Source organism: Balaenoptera ricei, chromosome 16 (assembly GCF_028023285.1).
Source record: "Balaenoptera ricei isolate mBalRic1 chromosome 16, mBalRic1.hap2, whole genome shotgun sequence".
Classification (NCBI taxonomy): Eukaryota; Metazoa; Chordata; class Mammalia; order Artiodactyla; family Balaenopteridae; genus Balaenoptera; species Balaenoptera ricei.
The window spans coordinates 26,671,901-26,684,616 of record NC_082654.1 but is presented as its reverse complement, the minus strand read 5'-3'; the positions used below and the strand labels follow the sequence as shown (position 1 = coordinate 26,684,616).

Sequence of the window (12,716 nt, the reverse complement as noted above, 5' to 3'; positions counted from 1 at the left end):
AACGGGAGCTGTGGGAACCAGCCGCTGGCCTCGGCATGTTTCAATAAAGTTGCTGTGCTGGGAGCTGCTTAATCAAAGGCCTGTGTTATGGGCTCATTAGTGTGGTCCACCACAGGGGCCAGCTCACAGGGGAGCTCCCGGGAAGGCTGGCTGGGGCCCGCTCCCCAGGCACGCACCCTAACTCACCAAGGGGTTTCTCAAGGCCCTTTCCAGGGAGCCCTGGGAAACCCGCTGCCCCTGCCCCCAGGCCAGCCGGTCCTCAGCTGTGAAGCCAACATCCACACCAGCCCTCCTCTCCACCCCGCCCCCAAAGCAGTCAGCACTTTCTGCATCTGACTGGCAGCCCGCCTTCCTCTTTAGGGTCTTGCCACTGTGGTCACAGGCAGCTCCCTAGCTTGTGGGAACCTGGGCTTGTAATTACTTGTGGGCCTCTGAGTCTCCCTCTGGGGCTGCCTGTCTCCCCGGGAGTCTGAGGACCTCCTGGAGGCCTGGGGTCAGGCTCATAGTCACCAGTGAGGGCCCACTCCACTGGGCCAGCAGGGACCCCAGGCTCCTCTGGAGGGAGACCCCGACAGAGGCCTGCCCTCACCTCCTACAGGAATCTCTCACTCATGCTTCCAGGATCCAGGGTGTCTCCCTGACCCCTGTGTGGCCAGGCCTGCTGGGGGCAGAGCATCAGGAAGGAACTGGATGCAGCAGCCCCAGGACTGAAGAGACCCAGACTTCTGTTCTCTTGGCTGCTGCTTGAACACTCCCTGTTGGTCCCAGAGGAGTTGGGAGGGGCTAGGATGACTTTCTTGCATCAGCCTTCAACAGCCTTGGAAGCCCTCACTCCCAGCCTTGGCACCTTGTTCTGGCCTCCAGCCCAGGCCTGTTATCTCTTGGGGAAGTGGCATGGCAGAGACACCCCACATGGGAGAAGAGAGACAAAGGAGAGCCTGAGAGAAAAAGGCAGCAAGTGAGGGAATCTGGGCCCTTTCCGGAGCTTGTGGAGTGGCCCCAGACAGGCCTCCACACCCACCTGCTCCTGGGCCTGCACCTTCCCTCCAGGCTCCTCCTTGCCCCATCTCTCCAGCCCCAGGAACGTCAAGGCCCCGGCACGGAAATGCAGGGCTGTCTGCAACCCCAGAGTAAGCACAGTGGACACTCCTTGCTTCCTGGAGGAGCTGGAGAGGCAGGAATCCTCCAGTTCCTTAGGCTCTTCAGTTTCTATAGGTTGACACCGGACTCCTCCATTTGCCCTACCATTTGCTGTTTTTATCTTTTCTGAGATGGTAGAGGCTGTCCACCAACTCCAGGGTTGTACAGGACAGTCTTCAGACCAGGGGGAGGCCTGCCAACGTCCTCTCCTGCACGCCTTCCCCCAGCATTCCTCATCCCAGTGGCTTTAACAAGCCTCTCTCCCTTGAGTCTGTCAACACCGGGCTGTTAGCCTCTGAGTGGGAGCCTGGCCCAGAGCTGAGTCGTTCATCCGTCCCCAGCCAAGGTTGATCTGAAGGGGGAGAAGTCGGCCCCAGAGGTCACACAGGGGTCACATCACCAAATATGAGAATATTTTTTTAAGCCCTGCAATGCTTTCTCAGCTGTGTGGTGTCTGACAGCTCACCCAGGTGGCCCCCCGTTCCCAGCCATTCCCTACCAGCCCTGATGGGAGGCCCAGGGCTTGGGAGAAGACACCCAGCAGCTGTTCAAGTGGGCTTCGCTTCTCCAGGCCAGGTTTGGGGAGTCACTGCTGGGCTCTCCTCCTAGCCCAGCGGCTGACTCACCACTGTCCTCTGGACAAGCCGCTGCCTTCTCCTGTCCCCATGTACCCATTTGGATGTTGTGTGGAAGACACTTGGCGATCCCTGGCCCAGGCCCTGGGCAGCTCCTCTTCTGTGCCTCTGCTCTTTCTCCTTCCACTGGTGAACCTGGCCACGACCTGGTCCCCCCTGGAGACCTTTGCTTGGGCTGTCACGGGGACCTCAGTGTCCAGGGTACAGCCATTAGGGTTTAAATGCCAGCACTGTGCCTAGGGAAGTACAGCAGCCTCCCTTTCGGGCGAGGGCTGTGGCGGCCCGCTCTGCCCTCCGCAGCAGACAGCCAGAGCAGGGGGAGTCTGAGCCCGCTCCTGGCCACCTCAGCCAACTCCTCACCACCCAGCAAGGACAGGAAATGAAGGTGGCCTCCCTGTGCCACCACTGCAGTGGTAGCTGCCACACACACCTCTGCCCCCGAGCTTGGGGGGCGGGGGTCCTCTGGGCTGTTTTCTCACTTCTGTCTGGCCGGTCGGGGTTGGGGGGACGCAGACTGGCCTGCTTCCTGGTCCTGTGTTCCCCGCTGCCATTGTGGGCGCCAGAGCAGCTCCATGGCAGGCTCTGCCCCATAAACAGCACATCTCCTTCCCTGAGAGAAGGAAAGGGAAGGAAAAAGAAAGCCAAACTTGTTGGGAAGCAAGAACAACGTGTCAACACGAAGAGCAAACAAGGCCCCAGACAAAGTGTGGATTGTCATACTAAGGGGAAGGAGTGGGCTTTGTCAGTGCTGTTTGCAGACTCAGAAATATCATTGACCGCAGACATTTGAATCAGATCTACAGCAGCGGGGCCCCTGCCTGTCCCATAGCCAGGCCTGCCCAGAGCAGGCATTGATGAAAGATCACTTTTCAGGTTCCTTCTGGAACTTGCTGGGGCCTGGGGAATTGGGAGATTGTTGACAATCCTCCGTCTTCACCAACCAGCCAGGCTGGCCTAAGGCACTGGGTGTGAGCACCTTGGAGTAAGCTGCTGGCCTGTGTTCCAAGCCTCATCAAAGGTGGAGGTTGGGAGTGGGGGGCAGGGAGCCACTGCTCCCCTCCCAGCTCCACCAGTTAGAGCTGGTGGTAGAGCTGCAGCCACTAACTCATCTGTATTGGTTAAACCTGTGCCCAAACCCACTTCCCCTGTGAGTATATTTCCCCAGCACTCCCGCCACCATGATCTCCTGGAGGGAGGTGTTGCCTTTTAAAAATGCAGATGCCTTGGCCTTGCCTGAGCTATTCAGCTTCAGAAGGTCTGAATTCAGAAGGTCTGGATGGGGCCTGGTATCTCTGTGTTTTCAAAATCCTTCTAGGGGAGTTTGCTGCTCAGATTGCTTGGGGGGCTTTCCCTTCTCACTAGAGAGTCTTCTCCCTCCAAGGGTTGCTTGTGCACAAACATAAGCATTTATGCCCAGCTCTTGGTGAGTACTATCATCGATGAGTGCTATTTTCATTATTAGTATTATTTCTACTGCTATTTTCTGGACTAATGTAACTGTCGTCTTATGTACACATTTACCAAGCTGACCTGGAAATTTGACCTGCTGTCCGCACTTGGAAACTGTATTGGGGCATGGTTTGCCTTCCTTTCCAGTTGGCCAACCTGGTTTTGAGCAGCTGCATGTCTGTGACGCCCAGGGTTCCAGCCCTCTTGAGCTGAGCAGGTGGCCGGGAGATGTGTCGCTGGTTTTCCAGGCCATTGGTTGAAGCCAAAGTCACCTCCACCTCCCCCATCAGAGGAGAGAGAGGAGTCAGCTCTGAGCATACAAGGCTTCTTGAATTGGGGTACTTTCCCCAGACAGGAAAAGAGCTTCTTCTACCACCATGAGGTCAGATCACTGTTCTTCTAAAGTCCAGACTTGTCTCCTCTTGATGCCCACTCATCTGCACAATGGGAATGATGGTTACCTCCCTTGCAGGACTGCCCTAAGGATTCAGTGAGATGATACCGGTCAAGCACTTGGCCCAGTGCCTGGCACACGGGGGAGGCGCTGCTTCTGCTGTTGGCAGTATTATCATTACCGCTGTCATTATCATAGCCTTTCCTGTTATTATTTGTGGCAGAGCCAGGCAGCTCCATGGGGACCCAGGGAGCTTCAAGAGCCCGAAGCCCCAGAATTGCACAGGCTTTTCCCACAGTTGCATCACAACGGCGAGTCTGTTCCTCGTGAGAGCGCCCAGGAGCTGCTCCATCATAGCTGTCTATCTCCAGTGTCCTGTTGATAAGATCTGTTAACATTCTCAGCTCCAGGTCTGAAATATACAAAGAACAGGGCCTGTTTGTTCAATCCAAGCTTCTAAGGTTTAACTCCCAAAGGAAATTAAATTAGGTGCCTGGAGCTATGACAGTCTGTCGTGTTTCTTTGCAGGGAATGTCACCCTTAATATCATGCAGATCTCATGTATAATTTTACCCGTTTAATTCTTTTAAAATGTGAAGTTTCCAGCAGGAACCAACAAACCACCAAAAGTGAAAATTGAGGAGTGACTAGGGTTTGTCCCCTTTTTCGGTCTTACCATCCCCTCTCCCAGCTGAGTATAAAATGAGTCCACACACAGATTGTACACACTTGGTAGCTGGTCTACCAAAAGCCACCATAACCCACCCTCTCTCCACCACCAGTTCCAGACCTTTGTCAGAGGAACTGGCTTAGGACTGAACTCAGTGTTGGTGGGTTTACCTTTACCATTTCTACAGCTGTTTGGAGTCTCTCTGCATGGTCACCGTCCCTGTGAACCCTCCCCCAATCCCATCTCACCCCCAGCACTAGCTACAGTCCCAGGCCTATTTACCTCTCTGGCAGAAATGTTCTCCCTCCAAAGTATTTGTGGGTTAGAAATCAGTTCAGCCTAGCCCGGACTGGAGCCATTGTAATATAATTGGGTTTTAGGTATGCTTGTGTTTGTGCTAGCATTTGCAGAGATGGCAGCAGGCCCCGGAAATGCCAAAAATGTGAATGTGACTTTTGTACTACTCAAGCAGACTGGTGATAACTGGTAGAGAGACTCTGGGCTTTGGGGGGGTAGTGGGGAGGGAGAGCCCTGGGATAAGAGCAGGAGGAGCAAGGGCTCCAGCTGTGGGAGGAGGAGGATCAGGGTGGGATTGGGAAGGGGTCACGGTGGTCTGTGAGAGGAGTCAGCCAGTCCCGCCTTGGGGAACCAGGAGGGAGGTGGGAGGGGGCACCTCAGGTGGGCATTTCCCTGGACCGGCTTTGCCTGTCTAAACCTTGTCTCTGTCTCCACTTGAAGCCTGAGCTCCTCAAACAGAAACTTTGGTGAGGAGTTGTGGGCCAGTGGTTGGAGCTGTTTTGTCCCTGACTGTGGGCTTGCAGCCTGAGAAGGAGATGACCTTTGGCTCCCTGTCAAGCACGGGAAGGTGCTTGTCCAGGTGGGGAATGGACTGCCTTCATGCTTGTGTCCCTGAGGCTCCACCCAGGGCCAGGCCTAGCAGAGGCACCCAGGGAATGCTTACGGAATCAAGTAGTTGGATGGGCAGACGAGTGGAAGGATCAATAAATGAGGAAATGTTGTGAGGGTAAGACCTCAGGATTTGGAAGCTGTGCTCTGGGCACTAACGTTAGAGTCCAGACAAGACCAGGACCTGATCTTGTCTCAGCTGCTCACAAACCACGTGACATTGGGCAAATCACATAACCTATCTGTGTCTCAGTTTCCTCATCTGGAGGGCGATAAGATATATGAGCGGTTAGCACGGTGCCTGATGTGGTGGTGTTTTTTTACCCGTTCACTTGGGGTAGTTTTCTCATTCCTTGCTCACACCTCCAGCCCATCAACATCCTTCCTTCGGAGCCCTCCGTCCTGTGAGGTGCCCAGTGATCCTGGTTGCTCGCCTTCCTTTCTCTGCCATTTCACTTGATCTCACAAGCTGACTTTATTCCAAATGTTGAAACTTATGTTCTCATCAGAGTGGACAACTCCCAGGGGAAACCTGATGGGTATTTTCTCAAGTCCTGGATCCTCCTCCTTGTCACAGGGGACTTTTCGTCAGAGGAGCCCCTCACCTTGGTCTTCAGTTCATTGTTCTCTTCCTCTGTCCCCCCACCCCCACCCCGGGCGTTCACAGGCTGCTAGAGAAGGCAGAACGAGGCGGGGAGAGCCACAGCCCGGGGGGACAGAAGGGTCTGCTGCAGAGGTCAGGGGGCCCCGTTGACCGGCACGGGGAGGAGAGGGGTAGAGGAAGGGGTCAGGCTGGGCAGAGGAGCCAGTTGAGAAGACGGCCCACCAGGCTGAGGAAGCCCTGGGTACCCTTGAACCTTGTGGCTAACTGTGAAAACTGCTTTAGGGGGTGAGGGTGATGGTTGTGCCTGCCGCATAGTGGGACCAGGCTGTCCTCTACGTCAAAGCGTGAAGCCACAAGACACCAGACTAGAGCAGCAAAGTGGCATAGCTGGGAGATGCCCTGGAGAAGAGGTTTCTTAAAGGAAAGCTTGAAGAACTCAGTGGCTGAATGGGGCCAGCAGGGCAGGGGTTTGGGAGCTTCCAGTCTGAGGGGAAGTGGAGGGCCACGGATGAAAATGGGAGTTAAGGAGTCCCTTTCCCTTCTGTAAAATGAGAGAGGTTGGTGTACAGTCTCCAAATTCTGCAGCTCAGACGTTCTTGGATGTACCTTCCGGTGCATTTCCAGATTCCAGATGAGGCTTGTGTTCCAAATCCAGACAGATTCCTTCTGTCCTACCAAGTGAACCTGGTTGGGCAAGGACGATGTTGGAATCTCTCTTCTCTGCCCCTCGGCTCTTCTGTCTCCCCTCTACCATACTGCAGCGCGCAGGAAGCCCGAACTGCCAAAATAGGGGTTCCTCCCAACCCGTTCTCATGTCCCTTCTGGGACCAGCGCCACCATCTCTGCAGATGTCCCCCCCTGCTCCCCATTGTCCTCTGATGTCCTTCCTCCTCTGCCCCAGTCCCTCTGATGTGGTAGGCAGGTGGTGGTGGGAGTTGGGGGCGGGGTGTGGGTGACAGTCGGGGATAGGCCTCAAGCCCTTCCCTGTGTCCCTAGAACACATCACAGTGGCCTCATAGCTCCTTAATGGCCCGAAGAAAGGTCCACAGCTTGGCAGTTAGCAAAAAGACTATATATTTTTAAAAAATAATAAAAGCCTGTCTTGTGCCTTCTTCCCAGATTCTGTTGACTGAAGAGTTTGTAGAGAAAATGTTGGAGGACTTGGAAGATTTGACTTCTCCAGAGGAAGTAAGCTGTTTGATTCTCTCTGACGGCAGGTTCCAGTCTGCAGGAGCCTCTGTGTGTGTGTGTTTGTGTGTGTGTGTGTGTGTGTGTGAGACGTGTGGAGATAGGCTGGAAAGGAGATGTTAAATGGCTTTATTTCTCTTCCCTGAACCACCCCCTACCCCACTGCCAGCCCTTGTAAGGACACCCAGCAAACTGTCTGAATTGCCAACTCCTGAGAACCTCCTTGAAGAGGCAGCCAGGGCCTTCAGGCTCCTCATTGAGGAGCACAGAGTTCTCCTCAGCCCCTGCTGTTCCCTGGCAGGTTCTGAACAGAAAGCCCACGCCTGCTGCCAGAGAACGTTCCACGGGAGAGTTCTGGTGGGCAGCGAGGGACTCCTGCGCTTGCCTCAGGCCACCCAGGAGCCACTCTCCTTCCTCCCTTCACTGGCCATGAGCTCTCCCCTCTGGTCCACTTCTTCCAGCCCTAGCCGAGCTGGCAGGCCAGGTGGGGGCCTGTGCTTTCCCTGGCTGTTCTGCTTGGGTATAGGAATGGAGCCCATAATCCCCTTTGTTTTTCTTCCTTGTTCCCGGCATCCTCATTTGTGGGGACTTACCTCATCCTGGAAAGTCCCTTCCCCTCCCCCGGCCTCCTACCAAGCAGCACCCCAGCGGGTTGAGCCTTCCTGGCCTTAGTGCCCTGCCCGATAGGTTAATGGAACATTAGCAAGCTGGCTGTCCTCCTGCTCTTCTGGGCCCTCCCCTGCCCCGGGGCAGAGACAGACCCTTCCTTCGCCCTTTGTGCCAGGAAGTGTGTTTGGGGGAGAGCTCCTTCACCTGCCAGGGGCCAGGCTTCCAAGCTAGAGCGAAGCCAGGCAGGAGCCAGCTTTCAGCCAGGGCTGGAGCTTCCAGTTGCCGGGGCTTCCAGGGCCGAGTCAGCCAGGACACGGAGGCCTCCGACAGATGTCCACGGGGCGGAGGACAGTGCACAGGGCAGGACTGGCCCGTCCAGGTCTCCGGGTGAACAGGAACTCCTCAGAGCCTGAGGTCACCCCCAATGGGATAGTGTCTTCTCTCTCCTCTGGGATGTGGCTTGATAAATTAACTCATTTATACATTCAAAAGTCACCAAGTACCCAGTCTGTGCCAGCCAGTCAACCCCCGCAAGTCACCGGTCCCTGAAGCCTGGCTCCCATTCAGTCAGACCAGAGCCAGCTGCCCAGAAGTGCTTCCGGAGAGGCCATGTCGCACAGGGATGGCACCATGCCAGACTGCTGCTTTCAGCTCGGGTGCTCAGGAGGTGGAAGGGGGGTAGTCCAGGCAGGAGGGACGGGAGCCAGGAGGAGCTTAGGAAAGTAGGTCACTAAAAATGACTTTTTTTTTCTTTCCTGTCCAGAGGCTGTCCCCACACCCTGCCCTACTCTCCACTTTGGTCCTGGCCTGGACAGTCCCCCATCAGAGGGAGGGAGAGGGAGCCAGCCAGGAAGTGTCAGGCCCATCCACTGCCAGCACCAGCTCTAGGCAGGCTGAAGGCCCTGCTCTTCCCTCCTTCCCAGACTGGCCTGTCTTCTTGCCTGGCCCCGGGGCAGCAGGAGTCATAAAAGGCAGACCCTGCTCCTAAATTGGGGAGCATCTATGAGCACCATAGGACCCATGCAGGGTCCTAGCATACAGAAGGAATAAGATAGGTCAGCCTCTTCCCCTACCCCCACCAGAAGCTTGAGAAACACAACTGTAGGCAAATCAGTGATTCCGGGGAGTCGGGTAGGAAGACCTTGGGCTCTCCTTGGCCACTGCTGGCACCTCTCTCAGGCTGGTAACTCTGGGAAGCAGGTGAGAATGAACAAGGGGGAGCAGGATGGGGGTTTACTCCTCTCGAGAATGAACCAGGCCCAAGAAGTCACCTTAAGCCACACTACCCCTGCTTCTCGGCACCCACCGAGGCCGAGCCAGGGCCTCCTTCCCTGGGGACCCTTTGGCAAAGGCTACAGAGGGCCAGTTCCAGTGTTCTTCCCCACCAGCCTCAGAAAGAAGCCATGGCAGGGACAGGACCGCAGAGTTCCAGACCTCAAGCCACTTCCCTGTAGCGTCTGCACCCTCCCCTGCCCCCCATCCTCTAGCCCCTGGGCCTCAGGGAGCAGATTCCTTACATGCTTGAGGCAGAACCAAGGAAGTGAGCTGGAGGGAGGTCAGCACAGTCAAGAAAGAGTTAGAAAACAAGCCTCCTCCAACCCCAGTTAATTATTGGCAGGGCAAGGGGAAAGGAGGGGTCAGTGAACTCCAGCAGCTTGACCCCAGCTGCCCACCTGGGTCTAGCATTGGTGACTGAAGCCAGGCAACCAGTGGCCTGTCTTGCCCCCAGCACCCAGGGGACAGGGCCTTGGTGAGGGTCCTGGCCTCTCTCTAGGCAGCGTGGGAAGAAGGCAGTGGGTTCTGCTAACCGTGTATACTCTGGCTCTGTGCTTGTTCTCCCTCCGCAGTTCAAACTTCCCAAAGAGTACAGCTGGCCCGAAAAGAAGCTCAAAGTCTCCATCCTACCCGACGTGGTCTTTGACAGTCCGCTGCACTAGCCTGGGCTGGGCCCTGCAGGGGCCAAGGGAGAGCCCAGCTGCTCCCCGGTGACTCCAGTGTAACAACTGCGTAAATGAGACTCCCACAAATAAAAGGACAAGTGTGAGGATGACCACGCAGCCACTGCGCCCGTAGCCCGCTGGGATGCCACGCACAGGCCGCAGGCCCCCCCTCACCTGCAGCTCGGGGGCCTCCCCCCGCTGCCGGCCAAGCCATGTGACCAGGCCCTGGCCCCAGTGGGCCACAGTTGGGCAAATGCCAACCTTCCCCTCCTGCCACTGCCACAGGTTCCGTTTTGAGATTTGCCTCCGGACCTCTGATGTGCTCCTAGGTGGAGACAGGCCTCGTTCTCACCTACCCTCTGCCACACAGCCCAGCAGGAGGGAGGCGGAGTGGCCGCCTGTACGGCCCAGCTCAACTCTGGGGAGGCTTTGTTAGTCAAGCTCCTCTGGCCGTGGAACGATTCCTTCGATCGTGTTTGGTTTTCTTCCTCCTTATTTTATTTTGTAGAAACCGGATGGTATTTTATTGCTCCTCAAAGATGTCCAGAAGCCATCTATATAATGTTTTTTAAACAGAACTTTATTTCCAGATGAACTTTCTCATTCTCTCAGACAAGGGCCTGGGGCCGTCTCCCCCTGAGCTGCCACCAGAGAAGGTGCCAGTGTTCGCCTGCCAGTCCGGGGCCCTGAAGGAGCCAGCTTCGCAGAGAGGCTTTTCTTCCCAGCTGGGCCTGGTGGAGCCGAGGCACTCCCCCATGCAGCCTTGAGCCCAGTTTAGCTGGGGCCAGGAAGGGCTGCTGCTGGTTCCCAGCTGGACTGGGTCCCCACAAAGTTCAAGGATCATCAGGATCTCCGAGACTTGGTGACTGCAGCCTCACCTTCCAGGCGTTTTCCTCCCAACCAGGCGTGCCTGAGAGAGGGCGAAGCCCAGCGCTTCACAGACCATCCCCACCTGCCACTCAGGGCCTGGGTCTCCAGCTCTCTGCCACTCCCATCCCATTTCCTCATCCCCCGGGCCTCCCAACCTCCAGGCTGCAGGACTCTGGCTTATTAAAAACAGAAAAATCAACCTCTCAACATGTCTTTCACTTTGGTTTTGCAAACGCTGCACTCTCCCGTGCTCCCGTCCTCCCTGCATCCATTCATTTCTCATCCTTCATTCTCTACCCCTTGTCCTGTCTCCTTTCCTGCATCCTGGCCTCTCGCGGTCCTTGGTCCCTCACCCCAGTATTGCAGATCTCATGGTCTTCCTATCTCATAGCCAACCTATCTCTGGCCCGTGGTTTTGGGGTTCTTCTTGGGTTGTCTCCCACTTTTGACCTGGAATCAGCAAGCCCCTTTCGTGCCCTCTTACCCCCAACTCCAGGGACGGCTATTCCGAGATCACCCTTCAGGCCTTTCCAAAGCAAAGTCCTTTTGTCTGTCACAGACCACACAGGCCCATGCCCTGTCCCTGTCTGCGGCCGCCACACACACAGGCACCACCGAGAGTGCCAGGGAGGTCCACGGGGTGCAGGACGCCTCTGATGAGCAATCTAGCCAAAGAGCTGCCTCCAGGGGCCGTGAGGGTAGTGGCCAGGCTGTTGGACTTCCGAGGGGCCCCTCGGGTCTGGTTCCTTCTCTGCATACACCAGCAGGGCTGCCTGGTTAACCCCATCAAACTCAGCGCTTCACGGCGGATCGGCCTGGCACTTGGGAGAGACGCCGCCCCCAACACACAAGCGCCGAAGATGGAAGCCCCTCTGGACCTGATGTTGGCAGCAGCTGTGCCTTCTGTTCTGAGGACTTTTCCAGAAGGACGTTTCCTGGCCTTCACCCACCACAGCATCCCTGCCTTTAAAGCTCTTGTCTTCAGACATTTCATGGCCAAAGAGGTGCCATCGGCTTGCCTCCCTGCTTGCCATCCTGACCTGCCTCTCCACAGATTCTTTCTTTCTGGGGACCTGCCTCTACCTGCCTGGTTTGGCTTGGGGGGAGGGGGTATTTTCTGAGCTAGGTTTTGTTGTCAGTGTGGGAGGCAGAAGGGAAGCAGGGGAGCTCTGAGACGATGGGCCTGTGAAGCCTGTGGCCCCTTCCTGCCCCGTCAGTGTGGGGAACCTCCACAGTTCGGCCAGAACCAGCCTCCTTCTCCTTTCCCTACAGTGCATGGGCTCTGGGGGAGTGGTGGAACATTCGCCATCTCTGCCCAGACCTCCTTTCCCTTAGGCGGTGGTGCCTTCCAGAGGTTTCTCAGCAAGGGGGCCCTCCACTGAGCTTCTGGCTGGTGAGAGGGGACCCTCCCTGGGGACGAAGCGAGGCTGACCATGGGGCATGCCCAGCACAGCACTTGGCATATGATGGGCGCTCACTAGATGGACCCCTTCTTTCTCTCCCTGTAGCTCTTTGGGAGCCCTGACCTCATAGTAAGTTGGGGAGGTAAGAAGCCTCCCTCCCTAAATCTGCCTCTTCCACAGGCTTCCTCGAAACTTGCCCCATCCTACCCCATCCCTCCAGGTCCCCGTGGCTGAAGCTTCTGAGAAGAAGGGGCTCCCCCATGCTGTTTGCCAGCTACACGAGGCAGACGCCCACGGCTCCTCAGGTGCAGTGTGGGCTGCAGGAGGACCACAGACCCAGCTGCCATTCTGTGGGGCTGGAGAGGCTCATGCAAGGTCTCAGGTCTGGCTGAGGAGCTGGTGCCTCTTCCTGCCCTTCTCTTCCCAAGGTGAGGCTTCAGGGCAGGGGCTGGGAAGCCTTGGGGAGAGTCTAAAGGGCTAGCATGTTTTAAAAAATAAACACAGGGTCTTGAGACTGGGTTTTGAGTTGAGAGCAGGGGAAAAACCTGAAGGTCGGCCCCTATGGGGCAGACCAGGAGAGAATTCCCTTGACTGTATTTTTTTATCTGGTTGTCTTTCCTCTCTGGCTTCTAGGTCCCTGTGCCAGGTGAGGTACCTGGGTCCCTGTTGTAAGTCAGGAGCCCTGTAGAAAGAGCCCTCCTTTTGTACAAGTACCTGAATGCTGCAATGAGCAGACTTTTGTAAAATTTTATATTAGTTTCTAATGTCAATGGTGACGCGGTTCCTGGGGGCTGCAGCCAGCCTGGGACTTTTGTAAGAATTTTTGGGTGACTCACTTAGATGTCGTTTCCTTCTTGCCCCCTCTTCCTCTGTGTAATCTAAGTGCATTAAACGTATTTGCAGAAGTG

General features: G+C 56.1%; 1 protein-coding gene across 7 annotated transcripts in view; it reads left to right on the top strand.

Annotated features, from left to right (window-relative positions):
- The window catches only part of SUFU (SUFU negative regulator of hedgehog signaling), a 110,118-nt gene extending 97,402 nt beyond the window's left edge, over positions 1 to 12,716 (top strand). For 6 of the 7 annotated variants that reach the window (XM_059899827.1, XM_059899826.1, XM_059899824.1 and 3 more), the window contains 2 exons: positions 6,918 to 6,986; positions 9,443 to 12,716. In XM_059899827.1, coding sequence (XP_059755810.1) covers positions 6,918 to 6,986; positions 9,443 to 9,532 — 159 coding nt within the window. In that variant the 3' untranslated portion in view covers positions 9,533 to 12,716. The other variant, XM_059899825.1, reaches the window with a different exon arrangement.